The sequence below is a fragment of the Lathamus discolor genome, chromosome 1 (assembly GCF_037157495.1).
Source record: "Lathamus discolor isolate bLatDis1 chromosome 1, bLatDis1.hap1, whole genome shotgun sequence".
Lineage (NCBI taxonomy): Eukaryota > Metazoa > Chordata > Aves > Psittaciformes > Psittacidae > Lathamus > Lathamus discolor.
In genome coordinates this window covers 160,005,294-160,030,125 of record NC_088884.1, presented here as the reverse complement: position 1 = coordinate 160,030,125, position 24,832 = coordinate 160,005,294, and the positions used below count along the sequence as shown (strand labels likewise).

Sequence of the window (24,832 nt, the reverse complement as noted above, 5' to 3'; positions counted from 1 at the left end):
ATCTAGGAACCAGTCTAGGCATCTAGGAAGCTTCTGCTGGATTTACTCCCAAATTGTCTATACTATGGGAAAGAAGGCCAGGTTGGATAGAGCCTTGGGTGACACGGTCTAGTGTGAGGTGTCCCTGCCCATGGCAGGGGGGTTGGAACTGGATGGTCTTAAGGTCCTTTCCAGCCCAAACTCTTCTATGATTCTATGGCTCTATGTAGTGCCCATCTTGAACAAACATAACATTTACCTACAGAAAGGTAAATAAAATACATCCAGTTAAATGCCTGAAGTGATTGGAGACTGAATCTCCTGCCTATTGCTTCTCTTTGCAGCCAGAGTACAGCTAACAGTGAGACTTGAGCTCTGAAAGCAGAACAAGGAAGGAGGGGATGACCTTGAGCAAGACCCAGTCCTCCAGGCTGTGAATCCTAGAACCAAATCAGTCTGACTCTAGAGAAGCAGGAGAGCTCCAGTTCCTTATGGCACTGCTCACCCCTCGCCCTGGGTACCTTCAGCAGACAGAGCCTGGTGGACACAGCGGTGTGGGAGATGCTTTTCTTCAAGGAGCTCGACCTCCTGCTGCTGTCAGCAGTTGGTGAGTATTTCATAGGGATGTTTTATTGCACATTGGTTGGGTTTGAGCTGTTTTGGGGTTTTGTCTGTTGTGAATAAAATACCTTTTAGTACTGACAGTTCCTTTCTCTTCTCTCTAACAGCCCAAGCTCTGCTCCCCTTCTTCTGCTCTCCAGCCTCGGGCAACTGAGTAAAACAGTAGAATTATAGAATTGAATCATAGAATACTTGGGGTTGGAAAGGACCTCAAGATCATCCTGTTCCAACCCCACTGCCATGGGCAGGGACACCTCACACTAAACCATCCCACACAAGGCTTTGTCCAACCTGGCCTTGAACACTGCCAGGGATGGAGCAGTCACAGCCTCCCTGGGCAACCCATTCCAGTGTCTCACCACCCTCACAGGAAAGAATTTCCTCCTTAGATCCAATCTAAACTTCCCCTGTTTCAGTTTGAACCCGTTACCCCTTGTCCTGTCACTACAGTCCCTAATGAAGAGTCCCTCCCCAGCATCCTTATAGCCCCCCTTCAGATACTGGAAGGCTGCTCTGAGGTCTCCACGCAGCCTTCTCTTCTCCAGCCTGAACAGCCCCAACTTTCTCAGCCTGTCTTCATACGGGAGGTGCTCCAGTCCCCTGATCATCCTCGTGGCCTCCTCTGGACTTGTTCCAGCAGTTCCATGTCCTTTTTATGTTGAGGACACCAGAACTGCACACAATGCTCCAGGTGAGGTCTCACAAGAGCAGAGTAGAGGGGCAGGATCACCTCCTTCGACCTGCTGGTCACGCTCCTTTTGATGCAGCCCAGGATACGGTTGGCTTTCTGGGCTGCAAGCAAATCAAGAGAAGAGAAGTCAGAATTGCTAAGCCTTCAAAGAAACAGCCATTTCTTGTTCATTTCTAAACGAGGACGGGCATTGCTCTAAGGCAGGTCTCATTTGACTGCCAAAGCCACATAGTTCAGACATTACTCATGCCAGCTTGGAAAACAAGACATTTCAACATCATGGACACACTGAGAACACAGGGAGGAAAACCAGGTGCGTTCTTCATCACCTTACTCCAACTCACCTAAAGGGGTACGATAATAAATCAATATCACATCCAGAAAGAATAAAGTAACAGTGGTTTGTTTTCATCTGCTATTTCTCCAGCACATTTTGAGCCTTATGGGTTGTGAGCAGGAACCAAACCCGTTTTAGTGTCAAAAGCTGCCACCTAGAGAGCAAAACCGTGCATGGAAAGAACCAGGTTCGTAGGCTGCTGGGTTTGCTGGGGTATTTTTAACGTTACCTTGTCACATTACAGATGTGCTGAGAACTATAAATCTGGTGTGCTGTCTTTTACAGCCACAAAACAGGTTTTAAGGGACCCTTAATTACATATCTGCACAGCACAGGCATCGTTACAGGCTATTGCACCTACTCACAGCACAAACAAGCTGCTGCGTGCGGGTTAGTGATTACAGGACAGAAAAACATCTCTTCTCCCAGGTCTATCAATTTATGTGGTTGGTGTAAACAAGAGAGCGAGCTCTTCCTTCTCCTTTGAGATCACATAGCTGCTGCAGAAGGTAAGTCTGGTTTTAATGAGGAGGTTTGGGTGCTTCGAACGGCAGTGAACTATCTGGGTCTGAGGCCTGCAGAAATACAGTTTAACCCCTCACTAACTAAAAGTTTGGTGTGAGGTGTCCCTGCCCATGGCAGGGGGCTGGAGCTGGAGGAGCTTTAAGGTCCTTTCCAACCCAAACCATCCTGTGATGATTTACAAAGCCAGGGGCTGCCTCAGCACTCCCAGCCCTGTACAGAGGCTCCAGGAGGGGCAGCCCCCTGAATCCACAGCAGCACAACTCCTCCTATTGCTGCCTTCAGAAGTTACCAGCAGGCTCCGTATCATCAGACCTGCACGTTGCTGCTCTAGGGAAAGCTTTAATCTAACCCTGACCAGCGACACACAGCTGGGACGGAAGGGAAAAGGTGAGTAAATTATTAATGCAGGTGATGCTGAATTCCATGGTTTCTACACTATTAAGAGCTTACAAAAAGCAGCACATCCAAAAAATGGGACCAGTGGAAGAACTGTGATGGACTTCAGACACTATGACAACGATGATCAAAGAATCCACCACTATTCACTTCCATAATCCCATACAGGAACATCTTGACACTGGAATGTAGAGATGAGCATCTTTTGGCAGTTTCTCCTTCCCTCTTCAGATCCAGTGCAATAAGGAGACCTTATTTGATCAGATGAGTTGGCATCCATATTTTCTATTGTTTCCATTGTTGAGCTTCAGGGGGTTGGAACTAGGTGACCTTGGGGTCCTTTCCAAACCAACCCTAACTATTCTATGATTCTAAGTTCACAATGGATGTGAGATCCTGACTCAGATCTCATGACAGAGCATAGAATCATAGAATGGTTTGGGTTGGAAAGGACCTTAAGATCACCCAGTTCCAGCCCCCCTACAATGGGCAGTGATTCATCATTTTAAGTACAAAGGTACATAGAATAACTTATCATTGTCTTCCCCTAATATATTCCATAACGAAACATTCATCCTGCAAAACAGCATCAACACAGAAGAAAAAAACCAGGTACGAATACATTCTAAACACACAAAAGGCACAGTATTCATGAGGTGTGACAGGCCTTCCTAGTCAGCCTCAAAAAGAGTTACTAGTATCACCAAACTCAAGGAGCACCTACTAGTAACAGTAGTAGGTATCATTCAAGGACAAATATTGCTCAGGAAGAGGAAAAGAGCATGAAGTGGACTTACAGCCTCTTCTTTTTGTTCAATAGCATCAGTGTGTCAATGAATTCTCCCCGACCAAAATGAACATCTAGAATGTATCCCTCAAAAGAGCACTGATGCACAGACACCATTGCCAAGTCTAGATCAAGATAAAAAGGGCTGTTCCATAAAACCTGATTCCTTTTCTAGTGCGAGATGCCCCTGTCCATGGCAGGGGGGTGGAACTGGATGATCTTCAGGTCTTTTCCAACCCAAACCGTTCTGTGCTTCTATGAGAACTCAAACAGTAACACTGGCAATGTTTCTCTTGCACATAAAAATGACTTAGGAGGTGAAGCAGCAGCAGGTTGAAGGCTCAACACAAACTTAACTTTTGCTTTTAAAAACATAAAGGAATGAACAATTTTCCAGATTGGATTACTCAAAATATTATTTACAAGTACATATGGTATTAAACAGCTGTGAATGTTTTCCAACAGACACTGTCAGTAGCAACGCAAGAGGCTCGGATGATATCTGTCAAGTGCACAGCTCTAGGCAGCAAAGAGGAAACTGTGGAAACTAAGCCTTTCTATCAGAGGTGGTCAGGCTTCTTCCCCATCCTTAGGGAATGCTCAGTTCCAGGCTAGCACAGACTGCTTCTCCAGGCGCAAACAGAACCAAGCAGCTGCCATGATGCAGACCAGATGACCACTACAAGCATTGGAATCAAGGTCACATTTGCAAACCCACCCTCAGATTTCAAAAGGCAATGGTCATTAGGGTTTATGGCTGGCTGGTAAGACTGCTGGTGCCTCTGCAAGAGGCTCTGTGGAGCAATCCCTAAGCAGGAAACTTACTACACCCCAACTGTCCTGGAAAGTCACCTGTTACAACACTGGTGGCAATGCCAACATTCAGGCAGTTCAACAAGAAGCATCACCCATCTCAAAAAGAAGTGCTTTAAAGATGCCCGCCACTATACAGAATCACAGAGTGGTTCGGGCTGTAAGAGACCGTAAAGCTCGTGTAGTTTCATGGGCAGGGACACCTTCCACTAGGCCAGGTTGATCCAAGCCCTGTCCAACCCAGACTATGATGAGTTAACTTTGATCAGCAGGCTCATAAGAAGTCAGGCTGCAACATCCCAGCATTCACTGGTGAAGAATTGCCCTCTCACACAGACTGAGAGTGTCAGCACTGCTGTTTCTCTAGTTACAGAGCACCATTCGGCCCTTTTACTCGAGCTTAAATCAGGCACCAAAAGAAAACTGGGCAGACCCAGCAAGAAAATTCCTGTTATCACAGGCTTTATGAAATGATTTACCATTCAATACTGATTTTAGCCATCCAGCCACAGGATGTCGGGTTCATTTCAGTAAATCATACCAAGGTGGATAATAGAATCATAGAATAGTTACGGTTGGAAAGGACCTTAAGATCATCCAGTTCCAACCCCCCTGCCATAGGCAGGGACTCCTCACACTAAACCATCCCACACAAGGCTCTGTCCAACCTGGCCTTGAACACTGCCAGGGATGGAGCATTCACAGCTTCCCTGGGCAACCCATTCCAGTGCCTCATCACCCTTAAAGAACTTCCTCCTTAAATCCAATCTAATACAGCATCTGGTCTCTGTGTCCTAAGGCCCATACCATCTGACTGATGCCTGACTGTATATGAAGTGCATTAACACACATTCAGAGCAGTAGCTATGTCCTATGCATTTTGTCAGGGCTTAGCTCTAGGAATAGTAAATGACAGTATTAATGTACCTGCCTACTGCTTGCATTAGGAAGAGAAATTCCACAGGCATTAGTGTAAGAAAACTAAGACCAGTTTTAAACAAACAAAGACACAGGTTTTTATAACAGCACCTTTATGGAACACAAGGTTTGCTTTAGACAAGTGCCAGGTTACATGAACTTTCAGTCCTCTATATAAAGAAAGCCATCCCAGCTTTAGTCCACCTCGATAAAACTTGGAACACTCATACACAGACACAGTGCTTGGGCTATTTCCACAGTAAAAAAAAGGGCTTTCCATTACAGTGCTGGCAGTTGTTAACAAGAAAGTTACCTTATTACATTCTTTTCCAGATAATAGTAACTCTCTTCTATCATGTCCCAATGTTATTGAGATTTCAGAACACACAAGTAGTGCAACCCTAGTTAAAGAGGAACTGTAAGTAATGTAATCTAAAGACCGTATCATCTTCATCATTACAGACAATTGTAAATATATATTTGCAAGGGAAATGAGATTCATTTGGGGGAATAAAAATTCCATCTCTCCACACAACAAACAGAATTCCTTGCCAGTAGAGGACTACACTGTGCATGGCTTATCAGCCTCGAAAGTCTGGACTTCAGGCATATCCAGCTACGTGGATCAACAAGCAACCCCTTCAGATCCAGCAGCTTTGGTTTGATGGACGGAAACTTTGGCCTAGTGTTCAAACAAACATAATTGCCAGCAACAAACAGGTAAGACTGGATTTTGTAAAAATAAAGCCAAGTGTGATACTTGCATAAAGTCAGTGCCTTGCTCCTTAAAAGCATCGCTAGAAGTGACTTTACCTTAAAAACAGGCAGTGCTTAGGTTACAAAAGACTATTTATGCTGATGGAAGAAATGGCTCTGCTTCAGGAATTCAAACAGATGAATCTGATTTACTAGTAGATTTATTAATTTGCTGGGATTTACAATGAGGTGATAATGTCTGAAACCAAGGAGACATCAAAACAGGTTTAGCCAGGAGGTTTATGGCTTCCAAGTCAAATTCATAGACCAGTGTCAGTCCTTTGGGCAACTGAAGATTAGCAGACAAAAGATAAGCGGAAGCCAGGTGCTGCACTGATGTCTTGGAGAGAGAATTCCAGAGTGTCTTCTCTTACAGCAATTTCCTTTTCTCAAACTCCTGCAAACAGCACACAGACATAACCGGGGGGGGGGGGGTGTTAGAAAACACTTCTATCACTATTTCATTTTAAATTACTTTGTATTTATCTTAGCAAATCTGATTTTAAGTATTAAACACTAAAATATAAAATGCATACTGGGGAAAGGAGAATAAGCATTCTCCCACTTCACATTAACAAACCAGCTATGAAAAACTAGTAGTGTTAGTCTCCAGTCAGCGATTGCACTGCTGTCAAGGAACCATTTGCTCTCAGGCATAGCATAACAGGCTTGAGAAACACTAATTCTGTGTAAGAACTGCAATAGCATCCTAACAGTAAAGGACTCAAGCCAGGGAGGCATCTAAGTAAAGATTTTCACTGTAGTAAAGGAAAAACAACAGAAGGGAACAATCCCACTGCAGCCTGTGAGGATGCTGTACTGTACAGTTGGCACAGGGAAAAAAGAAGTACCTAGCACGGCTGAATTATACATCTTCTCTAAGTGTGAAGCAATGCCCTTTTTTCTGATACGCATTAAGATAAAAGCAAGTAATCCTATTCCATACATAACTTTTTCAGCTGTATGTATTCAGACATAATTCTGACTTAGTACCTAAAATAAAGAGACTTCCATGTCAAGGCCCTCTGACCTCAAATGCTCTGCTTTCAAAGAGTGTTTTCATAAGTTAAATTAATTTAGGTTCTTTACATCCAGAAAACAGAATTCAACAATTCTGACACTTTAAAGCAAAATGTAATCCCTATTTTGCTGTTGACTTTTCTATAAAGGCAACACTAAGTGGGTATATTATCTAAGTAATAACTGCAGCTTGTTCAGTCAATAGAGTTCTTATGTTTAAGTTCAGAGCTGCAGAATATCTAGGTAAGAGATCCACTCCCAACTTGTATTCCCTCAAAAGCAGCTGGATAAGCACATATATCAACTCCCAAGCAACGAACCTTGTAGATGGTGCTACCTAGCTGAGCAGGAGACATGCTGACAACAACACCAGCACTCTGAAGAGCTGCTATCTTCTCTTTAGCTCCACCCTTTCCTCCAGCAATGATTGCTCCAGCATGACCCATCCGTCTGCCTGGAGGAGCAGTCAGACCAGCTATGAATGACACCACAGGCTTGGCATTAGGACCCTGTGAAGAAAGCAAAGATCCTGTTACATGGGGGAGCAATTCCAGATAGCAGGTTTATGTATTTATTTTCAATATAAACTAGCCAGGCAAAGATATCAAACAGGTAGAAACTTCAGACAACACAGAACCTAGAGTCTGAGGAGTATGGAATGCTTTTACTTCTTATCATAAACCAGAAGTAAGCCACGAGGATGATCAGGGGACTGGAGCACCTCCTGTATGAAGATAGGCTGAGAAAATTGGGGCTGTTCAGCCTGGAGAAGAGAAGGCTGCGTGGAGACCTCAGAGCAGCCTTCCAGTACCTGAAGGGGGCTACAGAGATGCTGGAGAGGGACCCTTCATTAGGGAATGTAGCGATAAGACATGGGGTAATGGGTTCAAACTGAAACGAGGGCAGTTCAGGTTAGGTATAAGCAAGAAGTTCTTTACTGTGAGGGTGGTGAGGCACTCAAATGAGTTGCCCAAGGAAGCTGTGAATGCTCCATCCCTGGCAGTGTTCAAGGCCAGGCTGGACAGAGCCTTGGGTGACATGGTCTAGCATGAGGCATCCCTGCACATGGCAAGGGGAATGGAACTGGATGATCTTAAGGTCCTTTCCAACCACAAGTATTCTATTCTATGATTCTATGTTTCTTACAGAGCCATATATATTGTAAGAAACAGAATGTTCCTACTAATATCATTACAGAACTAAAAATCTAAAGATGACATTACTCTCCAGATAGATTTCATTTGGACAAAGCTCCTATTTTCAACCATTTTTCTTTAATATGAGTATGACTTTGATTTCTTTGCAAGTAGAAAGGAGAGATTGAACTGAGTTTTCTCTGACATGGCAAAGACATTGTCTAACTACCAAGGTGTCTGGAAGCAAGTTGCTTAAGACTTACAGAGTTATTTTCTTTCAGAAATGCTGCTGCATCTTCTTCAGCATTTCCTCCAATTTCCCCAATCAATATGATCCCCTCAGTGTGAGGATCCTTCAGGAAGACATCAAGGCAGTCGATAAAATTAGTTCCATTGAAGGGATCACCTCCAATCCCTGAAAAAGAATTAAAATCACAAAAAAAAAAAAAAAAAGACTGACTGAAGATAATGATGCTGCATTTACAATAAAAGCTTCAAAGTAAGTTTCAGTATGAACAGTATTCCCAAAGGCACACAAAAGGGGCAGCTCTGATGGCTTTTCAAGTCAGAATATGCTAAATTCCTGCTCCAAACATCCACCCAATTTACAAAAAGCTGTGATATCTGAGTAATCACCCTTCTGACCATATGCAAAATATGATGCCTTATACAGAGGCTCTGTATAAGACACAGCAGGACCAACAGCCCAGCTCTAGAATCTTGCTGTAAGAAAAGTGAATTCACTTAACATACCCAACTAAATGCCTCAGAATGCCTTATCCCTTTATAATATCAAACCTCTTTGGAAAACCTGTTTCCAAATTGACATCATGTTTGCTGGCAGTTCTGTTCAAATCTCTTGTTTTAGGCTTCTATTAATCTGATGCAGAAATGGTAATAGAGAAGGCTTATACTCTTCACAGCACACAGGGATCTGAGTTCTCAAGATAAGTGCCATTCAGCCATTTCTATGCTTGCAAAAAGATATTACTTTGGATTTCTTCTTGTAAAGAAGCAGATTAGTGTAGGTACAACAGGCTGAGGAAACCTACCAACGCAGAAGGACTGCCCTAATCCAACTTGCGTTGTCTGATGAACAGCTTCATATGTCAGGGTTCCAGATCTTGACACAATACCTTGAGGAAAGAAAAGGTGATAAACTCAACACTAATATAGTAAAGTGCATGATTAGAGGCAGTTGGTCTTATGTTTATGAAAATCACTTTAATAAACTGAACATGAGATGCCAGGTTTTCTAGAATATGAAAATTCTATATCAGATTCTGTCTATACTATTTCTTGTTTGGCATTTTGGACAGTTAATTGTCAACAGACTAAACCTGCAAACAAAGTAGAAGAATATACATCTTGTCTTGTATGCAAGTAGCTGACGCACTGAACTCGAAACAGCCCAACAAAAGAATCCTATATTAATCCCATCTCCAGCATAGCCAGGCACATGAGAGATCCTCCAGAACAGAAATACACTGCACAATGAAAGTCACCACTATTACGGTGTATGTTGCTGCAGCTCACTGTTCTACAATACACATTCAGCATCTCCATCACAGTATTACAAGAGACCACAACCCCAGTTTTAAATTCAGGATGGAAGGTAATACACAGCCTAGATCAGGGGCAAAAATATTTGCATGGGGTTTTGGTCATTTTTCCAAGTAAAGATTTCTGTTAATAATACAAAAGGGAAAACAGAAAAGGTCATCACCTTCCATCTACTTCAAGCCATCTAAAAAGGAACATAATAAGCATATTGGATGAACAGAAGAAAAAAATATACCACTAGACAAGTAACTCTGGTTTTATCAAAGGCTTATACTGCTGGACAGCTCAGATGTCTACTAGCAAAGGTTTTTTCCTTGCTATGTTTGCAAAGAGCTTCCTGTTTACTATCAAGATCAGATTGCCTCAGAGAAGCTACAGATAAAGGCCCAAAGACTATATTTATAGCTTGCATCCCAAAATTAACAAATGATTCCTGGACACCTCCAGTAATAGAAAGCTGGGGAGCACATCACCAAAGGTCATAGCGTTAGACGAGGCTGGGAGGATGGCAAAGTTACATATTTATTCCCTGGCCCTTGATCACCGTGAAAACATTTCCAGCATAGGTGGGAGCACCTAGATTTAGGATTTCACGTTTTCTTTCACACTTGGTGTGCTTCACATTCAGATTGCAGTATCCTGTGATTACAAAGCATCTCTTGTAGATATCTGGAAAATCTAAAGAGGACTTTGATTCAGAAGGGAGCCCAGGGCAACATCAGTTAATGTTGCCTTTTAGAGTCATAGAGCAATGCCTTCATGGTATCTGTAAAGGTAACTGCAGTCTCCTGGTTTTCCAGTTCCAGGTTTATGGGTACTTCTGAAAGCTAGAGATGTATCACCAATGTTAATGCATCCTCCAGCATTCGCCAGGTACAGATTATTCTCATGTAGGAAGTGGTTAAGTAGCAGAGACAGATTGTTGTGTTAGAAAAACTGCACTGAGTCCACATAGTTCAAGAGCACTGAACAGGTTTTCCCCACAGGAAACACACTCTTCATCAAGAAAATGGTAATAGTGGAAAGGGTACTGTGCTTGAGTTAACCTGGTTACTTCACTGACAGACAGCAGCAGTGCGGGATGTCAACAACAATGTTTCTGAAGCTCTATTTAAGTACAAAAACCTATTTTGGAAGAATTTTCTTTATAGCTCCTGAACATCATTATTTCTAAAATAATCAAGTTGTTATTTCCATAGTTTAGAACAAGGAACCAACAGAAGTCAGTGCATGCAACAGGGTGTGTAACTAACATATGATTATGAACAAGTCACTGCCTTTCTGACCTTAACACCACTGTCTCAGAAGTGGGTGCATTTGTCACTCCCATCCATCATGGTGTAATTATCCAAATTATGTTATAAACTTGCCTATAATCTCTTCTTTCTGCTACAATACTGAGCTCACTATAGGCGTAGGATCTTAGTCCTCACGAGCCAGGCTTTTGGAACAAACAGCACTGGAGAGCTTAGTGCTCTCAAATCCCAAGGATAAATGGAAGTATCCTCAAAGCAGAGTGTTAAGAAAATTAAGTCAATGACATTACCTAAGGAAACTTCCAATTGCTTTGCCTCTATCACCAGTACTCAATGCTTGCTATGGCTGACTGACTGATATTTAGGCTTTCAGGATTGATAATGGCGAAGTTCGGTCTCAAACTGAAGGACAGACAAGCTGTTATACAACGTGTTAATTGTCTTCAGGGCAGGATGTAACTAGCCTCATGAGTAAGAACACCAGAGCACCATACTTTAGCTTTAGATGATGCATAAATATTCAAAAACTCACCAATTCTTCCCTTCTTGTGAATGTGACCAGGCATGATACCAATTTTACATTCTCCAGGCTAAGGAAAGAGTGGGAGAAGTCAGATGGAACACTCAAACCATCACTAAGAATGGTTCAGCCTTGGAGCAAATCCAGAAGTCACTTACATTGATGACTCCAGGGCAGTTGGGACCCACTAGTCGAGTCTTACTCTGCCGAAGCAGTCTGTGTTTAACCCGAACCATATCCTGCTGGGGAATACCTTCAGTAATGCAAACAACTAAGGGCATTTCTGCATCGATTGCTTCATTGATCGCAGCAGCAGCAAATGGAGGAGGTACATATATAACAGTGGCAGAAGCACCGGTTTGTTCTTTGGCCTACAATGGACATAATAAAAAAGGTATTGGGTATTTAGTGGGGCTGAAGAGAACATGTGATAACTAGTTATTAAAATACATCCATTCACAAGTATAAATTAAGTAAATTGTTATGGATTAACCTACTATAATCCAGGCAAGTGTTAAATCCAGTGAAAATGGGATATAAACTGTGCAACTAAGGAACTGAGAACTAACCACTGGCTAGATAGGATCTGCCCCTTGAACACCATCATAGAATCACAGACTCATAGAATGGTTTGGATTGGAAGGGACCTTAAACCTCATCCAGTTCCAACCCCCTGCCACAGGCAGGGACACCTTCCACTAGAGCAGGCTGCTCCAAGCCCCTGTGTCCAACCTGGCCTTGAACACTGCCAGGGATGGGGCAGCCACAGCTTCTCTGGGCAACCTGTGCCAGCGCCTCAGCACCCTCACAGGGAAGAGCTTCTGCCTAACACCTAATCTAAACCTAGCTTCTTTCAGTATAAAGCCATTTCTCCCTGTCCTACCCCCACATGCCTTGTAAAAAGTCACTCTCCAGATTTCTTGTTGGCTCCTTTAGCTACTGGAAGCTGCTCCAAGGTCTCCCTCCAGACTGAAAAAGCCCAGCTCTCTCAGCCTGTCTTCAGAGCCTTAGGTAACAGTTAGCTAAAAATTCATCATACACACCAAGATCAATGAGGAACTAGTTGTATGCATAAAGTAAGTGTATCAACTTCACAGTGGAAGCCAAACTCATGGCTGACCACACTGAATGCTCCCGCTTTTACAAGGCTTCTACTTCACTCCATGCACAGTGACATCTATGGCCTAAATGTCTCTTCAGTGTAAGCAACGACATAAGGAGCCCTTCAGCAGCATTAAACTGTTTGCCCTCCAGTCACTGCTGCAAATTACCTCCTTCACAGAATTAAACACAGGCAGACCGAGATGAGTTTTCCCCCCTTTCCCTGGAGAAATTCCTCCAACTAGATTGGTGCCATAGTCCAATGCCTGCTGGCTGTGAAAGGTGCCCTATGAGAGAGAAAATAAGTAAAGTTAAAAGGCATGTAATAGCAAACAAAATGAACCAAAAGCAGTTGATGTTACCTGTAACTCTGAAGGCACTTAAATTTACAACAAGAAGGGAAGCTTTCACTACATATATACCATCACTTATTTTAAAGAGTGCATCATGTTTTAAATGCCTCCAGAATATGCTATGCTTTTTCTTTTAAATCAGAGCACTGTGGTTGCACACTAAAGTGTATTTTGTTGTGTGTTCCTAATACGCCTGCAGACTTAACAGCCACATTTTATTTCCCATATCAAGCCTGGCAGATGAACACTGTAACGAAATAGAAGAAATTTGCACTCTCATCCATGACTAGCTGACAGTTGTAGTAAAAGCAGCCTTCTCCCCTTGTGAAGGTGTAAAAGAGGGGATGTGAGAAAACTATTAAGTATCTTGAAATAAAAACAGAAACTTAACTAATAGGCATTGACATTCAAAGGCATTTCTGAAAGAGGCACTTCTAAAATGATAGTTTTAGTAGGTTCCTGCAAAACTCCTTTTACAAAGAAACCCTTTCAGGTGGATACAATTCAAAGGCTGAAGACCAGCAGGAAGAACAAGAAACAAAAGTAATACAATAGAGGTGACTCAAAACCAAGTTTTAAGCTTGTACACAAGTGAAAAAATACCTAGTATGGCTGAATATGAGTGTCCATTTGGACCAGAGGAAGGAAACTACACTGCTGAAGGGACCTTCCTGATCATGATGTTCAGCTCCCCATCAACGCAGTCAAAGTCAGCATATAATCCATTTTATGTTATTACATTTTTCAGCCAACTAACTTTCTGACCTGAAAGGGTGACAGAAAAAATCCTTTAAATACATACCTGTTTGCCTGTAAAACCCTGACAGATAACCTTTGTATTTTTGTTAACATACAAGTTTTTCCTTGATGCCGTGTAGGAGCAGTGTCGTACGCCATTCTGTTGCACTGGAGAGAAAAAAAATGAGGGTGCAAACCATTAATCCACTGCTCTGTTAGTCAAAACCATCCTATGCAGTAACTGAATATATATTAATGCTTATATCAAAAGATGAATTGATCCAGAAGGTCATATTCTAAAAAGCAGCTCTTAAAGCTGCATGCAATGCTTGTCATTAAACACCTGCAGTTCATTCTATCAGTGTGATATAACAGTTTGCTAGGAATCGTAGAATGGTTTGGGTTGGAAGGGACCTTAAAGCTCATCCAGGTCCAACCCCTGCACAGGCAGGGACACCTGCCACTAGAGCAGGTTGCTCCAAGCCCCATCCAACCTGGCCTTGAACACTGTCAGGGATGGAGCAGCCACAGCTTCTCTGGGCACCTTGTGCCAGTGCCTCAGCACCCTCACAGTGATGAATTTCTTTCCTAATCAGGCTAGGTATTTCTCATATTGAGTACTTAATATCAGAATTCATCACAACAAACGACAGAAACTTCTTAACCATTATTTTCATTTACAAATGACCATTCTCCATCCTCTAAGAAACTCTGCACAAAGTGACAATGCAGAACTAAAATCCCTATATTCCAGAGGCTGTTACTACATCGGTACCGTGTTATAATTCCCACAAGTGTGGCAGTGAGAGGATACTGAAGAGGCTGAAGATCCCTCAGCCCAGGTGAAACCTAACGCCAAGCAAGACATCCAGGAGACCTTTTTCCAGTGGATGCCTAGCCACAGGAGCCTGAGCATCACTTGAGCTTGTGAGAAAAGAGCTCACCAGAATGCTTCTATAGAATGATTTTCAATGTAATTCTTACAACTCTGATACTGAAATACAAAACATAACAATACAACTACAGAAAAAGAGCACAATGCACGCTGGTATCAGAGAGACAAGGAGAATGACTGCGTCTCTGCTGAAGGGAAAGATGTGTTGACATCAAATGATTAAAAAAGTAATGCAGAGAATGTCACCAAAGCTTGAGATGAGGAGGAAAAAGAGGTCTTCTGGTATAAAAAGGATGCACACACTGCCTATATTCATGGCCATATGCTTTTTCAAATACCAGAGTTTTGAGGGGATCAGAACTGATTTACTCTCTGTAAGCGTTTTAGATAAAAACCATGTTTTGTGCTTAGAGTGAATACAGGAGGGTCCAATCCTAATACAGAAACTGATACCAGAGCACTGCTTTATACCTCTTCGGCTCCTTTAAAACATTACCACTTCAGATTTAAGGAAGTAAAAAGTGAAGTTGAAACAAAAAGATTCTGAATCCTGCTCCCTGGACTGTTCTATGTACAAGGGAGGTATTTTTTCTGTTTATAAACATTTTGTAATACCATAATTTCAGTGGGGTATTAAAAAAGTGCAGAACATTTAAGATCCATGTATGCACATTTCTACCACAGAGCTACACAGCACTCTTCCGCAAGTACTTTTGCCAAGTAAATTTTAGTGATATGTTGCTCTTATGCTTTAATTCTATTCCAAAAGAGTGAGAAGGAAACAAAACCATGCCAGAAGAAGCCTACAGACAATAGTGATATCGCTGAATCTAAAGTCCTTACTCTGTTCTTAGAAAACACTGACAGCACAGAGCTTCAACTCCAACCACCTCCTGCTGTTCTTTGAGGAGCTGTAGCAGCACCTCATCTTCAGACCAGCATAAAGGGAAACTCAGCTAGATTTTAAAGAGAAATGTATGGACAAGCATGCAGTAAACTTGTAACACAAGTAGTGAAAGGGTATGCAGGGTTTTAACCCAAATCACATATTCATCCAAGAAGAAATACAAAGCAGTAATAGATAAAACACGTCTGAAGGTAAGATAATGAACAGGGTGATGAGGCTGGCTGTGCAATGGTAGAGAAAAGTCTTGCTACAGCTACACAAGACAGCACAGTATGGTCTTTGTACTTGACCAACACCTCAGCCTTCCTAGGCTGCCCTGTGCTGCAACATCAAGCCATTCAAACGCACTACTGGCAAACAGCAGCCTGCCTCCAGCAAAGGAGACACAAAAGAAGCAGAGAAACATCTGGGCTGCTGGTTAGGAGAGCAGGGCATCAGTCTACCTGACCCCAGCCATCCAGGCAATCTCTCCTGGGCATGAGATGTGACCAAGTGAAACCCAACCTTGAGGAAAGCAGGTGATGATCCCCTTTGTAGAGAAGGAGATGTGACAACGTGAAACCCAACCCTGACGAAAGTAGAGGATGATCACCTAGAGAAGGTGCTACAGCAATGACCTACCAACAGTAATGCTTCGCAGGGCACCCAATGGGCTTCCAGAAGTGCATGTTTTGAAAGCCCTCTGATGTGCCTACAAAGGTAAAGGACAGGCAACACTAATTCAAATCTGTATTTTACACGTAGTGTCTGTGCTACACCTTTACCATAAAAGCAATTCTACAGGCCCAGTTCAGCTGTCCATTCCACATCTATTTTCAGGTATTTATAACCTTGCACAAATATGTTTCTGAAAGCTCAAGTCTGTCAATTCTCAGTTTTGAAAAGACTATAGAAATACATTTTTCAAGGATAAGAAGCTCTTGAGCATTTTCCATGCTATCAAAGTACCAAAAAGAAGGGGAAAGAAAAGGCACTGGTAACTAAAAGACAGATTAAATTCTACAGAGCTTTGTATGGATTTACTCTTGAAAATTGTATGTACCTCTTGTGTTACTGAAGAGTCCTGGTTCAGAGAAAATAGGGCTGGTTCAAAAAAGATTGGCTATAGGCCGGAGCTGTTTAAGGTCTTGAGAGAGGCAGTTTAGCACGGACACGCATCTAGGAAGCAATATATTTAAAATACATACATATGCATATCAGCTTGCATTTACTGGGCTGGATGAGTGAGTTTGGGGTGGTATTAAACTGACATGACACAGCTCTGTGTTTCTGTTCATAGCTCTGTCTGAAGCAGAAAGGTTTGCCCAGTTATCAGCACAGCAGGGGCATCGGTCAAGAAGTTCTGCTCTCCATGGCACAAACGGCAAGTCCTAGGTACAAACACCTGGCTATTTAAATATTAAGAGGGATACAAGATGAGAAAGAAACAGGTGGGAAATGGAAATGGCATGCCTAAGTTCACAGCAGATAAAGAGTTAGAAATAGAACCCAAGTTTCAGTTTCCAGCCAGGACTTTCATTCACCAGCTCGTACCGCTTTACAGCGTCCAACACCCGTTCACGCAATTGCTTTTCCTAGGCTAAATCTGGGTGCCCAAGTGTAAAAGCATGTTGCTAGAACAAGACAGGAGGAAAAAAAGAAAAAATACAGAAGAAGGAAAAAAAGTTGTTGCTCTTTAGCCATGAACCAGTAAAAGCCAAACTCACTGCTGATGCTATTTTAATGCACACGTCTACATTACAGGCCAAATTACAAAGGTGCAGGCTCCAGATGAAGTCCTAGAGCATAAGGACAACGCTTATCAACCCCAAATCAGAGTGAAAATGCTTTATTTTGTTAAATCAGAGCTCTGACATAACATTGCCGTGTCCAACAAAGGCCTGTTACAGACTTTTAGTAAAGAGTATTAAATACAAAGCTGGATAATCTTTCCCAGGCAATCTTTTCACTTCTGCTCCATCCCTGTTCCGTTTTGCATGCTTTGTGGTTTTAAAGTAGTTCTACAAATAACAAGATGCATTCATCTTGGCTTTCCAGTACTTTAGCTTCCACGTAGCTACAAGCAAATGCACTGTGGCAAGAACCTATTTTCATTTATTGTACAGGACAACCAAATAGTTACGAAAAGTGCTCAAATACCAAAACCCTGTTGTCCCAAGACAGACTTGAAATGGAAAAGCTAAATTTAGCAAAGGGGTATGAGACTGTATATCAAACATAAGTTGTTTTACAGCAAAGAAACCTTGGAAGAAACTAAGGGACAGAGAGGCGGATGGTAGTTGCTCTGGCATTTCCAGGGAATAAAGGCCCCAGCACAGCTCAGAGCTCACTGCAATACAGGAGGAAAATGCACCTACGTTTGCTTCTAAGAGAAACCCCACAATCTGTAGCTTTGAGAATGGCTTTAACTTGTGCATTACAATTAAGTAGCCTGCAAACCACCCTATTATTTATAATGAAGTCCGAACATGAATTTACATGTTACTAAGAAATCTGACCCATCCATAAGCTAATTTCAAGCACTCATTGAATGTAAATACTGTTTACACCAAGCTTTCAGGCAACCCTTGAGCAGCAGCACTTCCCAAGCACAAATCTCATTTAAAACATACAACCCAAGCTATATTTTACAGAAATACAGAAAAGTTCAGGTTGAAAAGGACCTTTAAAGGTCATCTAGTCCAACCTCCAGCTTATTTGGGTTGTGCAAGCCACATGACAGTATAGATATTCAGGGCTAAATCTCTTCCTCACTGAAATTACCTGTTATTTTCAGGACTTCTTGCAAGCTTTCCTAGAGCTATGGACAAGAACCCAACAAAGTGCCTCCCTCTTACCCACATTTATACCAGCCCACCCCGAAAAACAAGTAGTGTTTGGAAGCTGAGCTAGCATTTGAGGGTGCTCAATATAAAAGCAAGGGGAAACAGCAAAGATTCCTTTCTTATGTTGCTACTTTTCAAAATAGCAAGTGAAACTCTTCCTCGATTACTCCCTGAAATAAGCAGGGAACCTGAAGATGAAGGGAAATATTTTTCATTTCTGCTATCTATGTCAGGAAAGATGCCTTAGAAATCATACAGGCTCCAATACAAATGCGGAAACTGGAGGCTCTGGGGAAACCCAAGGAAGGATTGAGGTCTAAAAAGCTCTACTTAAAATGCCAAGTCTTTTTTTCACACACAGATTTCCCCCCTTCCCTTATTTTCCACCAGTTACAGACCTTCCGTTTATTTCTGAGAAATCCTGTCAATATTTTGTACATGTTCAATTTGCATTATTCTGACCATTTCCTTTCTTCTTCCTCCACCTACAAAATCACTGCCTGAAGAGGACAGAACAGAAACAGTTCTGGACAGCTTCTGACATTACAGAAGAGTAGAGACACTTCAAGTGTGGCAAAGACCAAAGCGCTGCAGGAAATGTCAGAGTTTAATGACAAGAAGCTTGATATTAACAAGAACATTCCACAAGGAGTTTCCCACCCTAGTTCTTTATTAGGTTTTAGCTGTCATCATCAGGCCGTATGTTCACACACACAGTTATGTCTGAATAACTCTCTCCCCTCCCCAAACCATTCTACAGAATTCAGCCTTAAAGATACCAGTTTAGGAGAAGCTGATTCTTATTCACAGAGGTTTTCATGCTATTGAAGGATTGCTCAGAATATTTTACTCTTTGGATTAAGAGGATTATGTGCTCAGAGGATTTCCAGGTATCACTCCCTGGCCTCTCTCTTCTCATCTTTCTCTTGCCAAATTCCTGTTAATTATGGAAACCCCTATCTATGAACGTGGTAAGAACCAAGTAATTTAATTAATCAGGCTGGAAAGGACAGATGCAATGACTATGCTACACCTACCACACTGAAACAAAACTGGGACTAATAGGAAATGACATTCAGAGAAGAACAGCCCTTTCAACGCTCCTCTCTTTCCTAATCAAAAATCTCTACTCCTTGCACCTTTGCTCTGGAGACAGGCCGAGAGCTGGTCTTGTTCAGCCAGAAGAGAAGGCTCTGAGGAGAACTTACAACAGTCTTCCAGTGCCTAAAAGGGATCTAACAAGAAAGCTGGAGAGCAGCTTTTTACAAGGGTGTGTAGTGGCAGAACAATGGGAAATGGCATTCCCATAACAGAGGGAAGAGTCAGATTAGATATTAGGAAGCAATGTTTTACCATGTGAGGATGCTGAGTCCCTGGCACAGGGTGCCCAGAGAAGTTGTGGCTGCCCCATCCCTGGCAGTGCGAACTGGTCAGGCTGGATGGGGCTTGGAGCAACCTGCTCTAGTGGAAAGTGTCCCTGTCTGTTGCAGGGGGTTGGAACTGGATGAGCTTTAAGGTTCATTCTGCCTCAAACCATCCTATGATTCTATTGCAATGGTCATCACCAGCTACAGGATCCACAGAAGACACAACGGCATTTTAAAGAACAGCTTTCTTCCAGATCTCTGAAGCTTAAACGAAGTGAAGTACCTCAGTGAAACTGCAGGTCCTTGAGGAAATAAATATGGTCTTTACAGCACAAATCAACTATTTCTTGTAACCAGCAGACTAGTTTTCCCCATACCTACCCCACTAAGAACACATGCAGCTAGAGGTCTGTGAGCTTCCCTCTTTCCACAGTGCTGACATAGAAACAATCAATGAATCCTTCAGGTTGGATTGTTATTTCTGCAGCAATTCTTTGCCAGGGTTATTCACATAATTTACTGTAATCTTTTAATCTGCAAGCTCTCCAAAGCTTTCTAACATGCTCAGAACATAAAATCCTTAATCCTGACTCTTCCAATCACAGCTAAGGTGCCCATACAGACTCTTCGAAGTGTGGTATAGACCAGCACAGGTCTTGCTTGACTCTGTCCATATACAATCAGTGCTCTGAACAGACCTTTGAGCAAGCACTGACATATTTCATACCATGTTTTCACAACTTCCTGAACTGAACCTTAGGGATAAACGTCCTGCATGTTTCCTTCAGAATCAACAAAACCAGATATTGCATCTCTTGCAACAGAACGCTCTAGAAACTCATGCTTTTAAATCACCAAAAGAAGCAGATGTTAAGTATTTGCTACTGAAAACCTATGTACAAAGTCCAAATGTAAGGTTTCAGCAGCTTTTTATCTCTTTGTAAAGAGTAGCAAGCTAACAAAGGTTTCCAATGAAGGACTATTTCATCTTGCAGGAGTTTCTTTAAGACATGAACTGTTGCAAACAGAACACTTCTTGAACCACTTACACTACTTCTCCTTTACACCCCCCAAATCATTTTAAGCACTCTTCCCTGAATACTGCTACTTCTAAAAGGAACAATGTGAGGTTTTAAACACATGAAACTGCATCCAAGAGTAGCTTTGCTAGGAGTACAATTAAGCTAGACTGTAATGCTACATTCCCATCTGTTCCCCTCCATCAGAACCAATTCTTATCGGACTCAAGGAGCCAATTCAAAGAGCAGAAATTAACAGTACGGTAAGAAAACACAGCTTTCTGCCCATGGAGGAGAAGAGGTAGGAATTGATACCTCATAGGATGGTACGTGTGCCACAGGAACAACTCACCTTACAACGCTGTGGGATCACATTACTAGACCCTGACCTGTAAGATACCATCACACCTGGACAAAACACAACGGGTGCAGCAAAATGAGGTAGGTTTAAGTTTGCCCATACATTCTTAGCTGCAAGAACCACGATTAATGCACCAATCCCTCAGTTTAGACCCCAAGAAACTGCTCTTGTGCCTAGGCATGCCCATATTGGTTTCAGTAGTGGATGCAGCTTTAACTGCACAAAAAAGCACACTGAAAAGGGAAAACAAATAAAAAGGCATTTTATTTTTTATTGTGATCTATAGAACGGCACATATAAAAACTTCCAAGCTGACACAGGAGCCTCAGACTGCCCCTGCTCACAACTAAAGGCAAAGAACCTTATTCTTGACAGCAAAACCAACTCTACCAACGTGTACTGCAATCACAGCACAACTCAGGGCCCTCAAGAGGTCTCTCATCAAAACCACAGTGCCTAGATCCAACTCTATGAGCTTCCTCTGGCCCTCGTCGAGTGTTCAGGAGCTCCGGAGATACAACAGCGGGGACAACTCTTCCGGGTGCCCATCCCTACGGTGACCACCCTCAACGCAGGAACTCTTCCTAACTCTTAAACGCAGTTTTCCCCTCCCCTGACCCTAGAGGAGCCTACCCCCGCCTCACCCCCGCCCCGAGGAGCGGCGGCCGGCTCCGGGTAACAGCACCCATAGCCCCACGGCCTGCGGGGACACAGCCCCACCGGCTCGCCGCTCACCGAGGCCCAGGCGCGGCGTTTGCCCGCCCATACCGCGGGGGCACGGCGGAGCGCTCCCCTCCCCGGGTGACCTTGCCCCGCCGTAGGCCCGGCCCCTTCCCTTCGCCTCCAGGCCCCGGCCGCGCACCGCCCGCCCCTCATACCCCGCGGCCTACAGCGGAGGCACGGCCCGGGGACGGCGGCAGGGGGGAAGCAGGCCGCGGCGGAGCGCGGTTGCCAGGCAGCGGGGAGGGCCCCGCAGCGCCCGCGGCCCGGCGCTCGGGGGTGGTGCCGGCGGGTCGGTACTCACGGCGGAGGAAGCGGCCCAGCAGGCGGGCGGCGGCGCGGCTGCAGCGAGACATCGTCCCCTTCGGCAATGACACCGGCCCGGCGCAGCGCGGCGGGCGACCCTGAGCGGCGCCTGAGCACTGCCCACCCCGGCGTGGCGCGGGGCAGCCCTCCGCGCGGATTGGCTCATCGCAGAGGCCCCTCCGTTGGTAGAACCAATCAGAGGTGAGGCAATGGGGGCGGTGCGCGGTGCTTTGTGGGTGTTGTAGTCCGAGCCGTGAGGTGGTGGCGGGGGTGGTGCCGGGAGGGGACATGGTGACGGCCGGCCCTGATGGGTTAAACGCGGGCCAGCAGCTGCTTTGATGGCTGTGCTGTGCCTGCCTGTTGAAAGTCGCCTTTGTACGTGGATAGATTAGCTGTAAAGGTGAGGAGAAGCGTTCCAAACAAGCCAAAGGGGTTACAGCTCGGGAGGCTTCATGCGGATGTCACAAATAGGTTTTGGTGTCTTCTAATTGAGTGATACATAAACCCACATACAAGTTAATTGAGCGATCCAAGTGAAATATGTTGCCCCAAAGAGGGTAGATATAGGCCAGACAATAAGGAAGAAATGCTTCCCTGTGAGGGTGCTGAGGCGCTGGCACAGGGTGCCCAGAGAAGCTGTGGCTGCCCCATCCCTGGCAGTGCTCAAGGCCAGGTTGGACAGGGTTTGGAGCCCGTGGCAGGGGGTTGGGTCTGGATGAGCTTTAATGTCCCTTCTAACCCAAGCCGTTCTATGATTCTGTGCTGACTGACCTCTTTGATAGTGATTTGCTTGAAGCACTGTAGAAAGAGTGCAAAAACCCTCTGACCATGCTGAGCAAGCGCTGCAAGACATGAGGATACAGCAGTGGTGCTGGGAAGAGCCACACAGGTGTAATGGGCAGCCTCATAAGAGAAAGCCCTAAGCACCCACGACTTCATTGGGGTTGGATGGTTTGAGATTAAATTGCATTTAAAAAATGAAAGAGAACTGATAATCCTCTTTCTCATTCAGCATGGGCAGTTTACTTACCTGGGGCAGGAAAAGGAGTGTATTTTAGTAAATCAAGCAGCACAGTTCTGAAACAATAATTAGTGTTTTCTTTCCTCCCTACACAGGTTCTTAACAGCAGCGTTTTCTGTCTCCTAAACATCAGGGGACACATATTCTGGAAGAGAATGTGGTTAATGAACCACAAGACAAGGAGTTTAAACAAACATTCACAAGAAGAGCATGTGTCAGGGACAATGATTACAAGAGAGGCCTCTCCAGAGCAAACAGAGGGTATGTGTGTACCTGAGACTTGCAAGAAAGGTAGAAAGAATCAGGGAGAGATGTGAAATCAGCTAATTTATTGAAAAATAAAGTTATTTCAGCCATGAGTAGATTGACTTCAGATCGGTGTCACAAGAAACCACTCAATGAGGCTTGCCACAAGGGGTTTTAAGATGCTTTAACTTACATGAGCTTCATACAGAGGTCAGTTCATCACCTGTGTAAACAACATGTACCTGTGAGCACAGATGGGGCAGGGGGGCAGGAACAGTCAAAAGCATTCCTTCAGGACAAAACTGAACTTGCAAAGTCATGCTCTGATTTCATCCTGATTTTGCTTTATGGCATAAAACAGAGTCCAGGATGAGGCAGTAATAAATGAAGCATCCAAATGTTCAGCTTCTTTTGAGGTATAGATAGGTAAAGAAGGACAAATACACTGATTTTATAAGGAAAACACACACTGCTTAAGGGTTTATACCTGGATCCAGTTCCAAATCATTTTTTCCTTGCCTTGAGGTACTCACTAAGACACCTGTGGGGATTAGAGAACTGGACACCATTCTATTATTCTGTGTATGAGAAGGTTTTGGTTTTAGCAGTTTCTCAGCAAAACTCTGTTTTTAGGAGGGGAAGAGAAAGAAGCTGATGTAGAAAATAACACACAACAGGAATGAGTGAGACTGGGTAACAGAAAACCAAAGGGAACGATAACAACTCCAACCATTTCTAAGTGACCCCCCTCACCTCTGTTCATAGGTGGCAGTGACAAGCAGGACTGTCCCACTGCATGGGTCAGACTGAGTCCCACTCCCTATCAACAGGGAGATCTGGAGCTTTTGACCCCAGCTAAATTACACAGTGGGTTATTCCTCTTCTTTTTATATTGAGCTGTATAGTGTCAGAAGTCCATCTGCTGGATATCAAATACACTTCAAATAATTTAGGCATGAGTTCAAACATGACAAAAGACAGACAGCTGCATTCCTTAGTGGTTTTAGTAGGATCATGTAAGATGAGGGTTTGGGTTGTTGCTTTGTTTGAGTTTGTTGAGGATTTTTAAATCTCAGGAGCAGAAATATCTCTTCAGTTATTTGCATTGAAAATCTGAATGCATATTGAGGCTTTTTCATCTTAATATTGATGTAAGTCATTATCACTCAAACAGTAAAATTTCAGGGTATGGAAACCAGCTGTACTATATGTAATTGGCCAAGCATCCATGGAATTGAGAAAAAATAAACTTCTCTTCAGTTGTTTCAGGATTTTGGAAGGTGTCCAACCTTTGGGGGGTTGGAACTGAATGATCTTTAAGGTCTCTTCCAACCCAAACCATTCTATGATTCTATGTGATTGTATGATTTAATGCAGTGGTTTGGTTCCTGTCAGAGAACACTCTGTCTCACCAACATTAACTGATATAACCAACTGCCTAGAAAGAAACCATTTGGCCCAGGAAGAAACAATACAGCAATTAGCAACACTCAGGTAGCAGTAACAGGCTGCCTTCCAAAGTTCAGAGCAGACTCAGTTCTAGTGGGGTGCCCAAAGGATTAAGAAAGATTTGGGTATTTAATCTAAGAACAATAATTTCCAACCACCTCAGAAAGCCCAAAGGCCAGATCAGGGGTAGGGTCCTTCCCTAGTGC

The 24,832-nt window shown here is 43.4% G+C and overlaps 1 protein-coding gene and 1 long non-coding RNA gene across 2 annotated transcripts; one reads left to right on the top strand and one right to left on the bottom strand.

The window, feature by feature from the left end:
* Positions 1-5,163: 5,163 nt before the first annotated feature.
* SUCLG1 (succinate-CoA ligase GDP/ADP-forming subunit alpha) lies at positions 5,164-22,215 on the bottom strand. The gene is made up of 9 exons (XM_065661794.1): positions 21,909-22,215; positions 13,575-13,678; positions 12,590-12,706; positions 11,477-11,689; positions 11,331-11,388; positions 9,032-9,115; positions 8,243-8,394; positions 7,164-7,352; positions 5,164-6,220 (listed from the first exon to the last, which is right to left on the bottom strand). The coding sequence occupies exons 1-9, from the start codon at positions 22,198-22,200 to the stop codon at positions 6,194-6,196; spliced, it is 1,236 nt and encodes a 411-aa protein (XP_065517866.1). The 5' UTR covers positions 22,201-22,215; the 3' UTR covers positions 5,164-6,193.
* Positions 21,380-23,293, top strand: LOC136004870 (uncharacterized). Its single transcript, XR_010608606.1, has 2 exons — positions 21,380-22,111; positions 23,027-23,293. It is a non-coding gene; the product is annotated as an uncharacterized LOC136004870 (long non-coding RNA).
* The last annotated feature ends 1,539 nt before the right edge of the window (positions 23,294-24,832 follow it).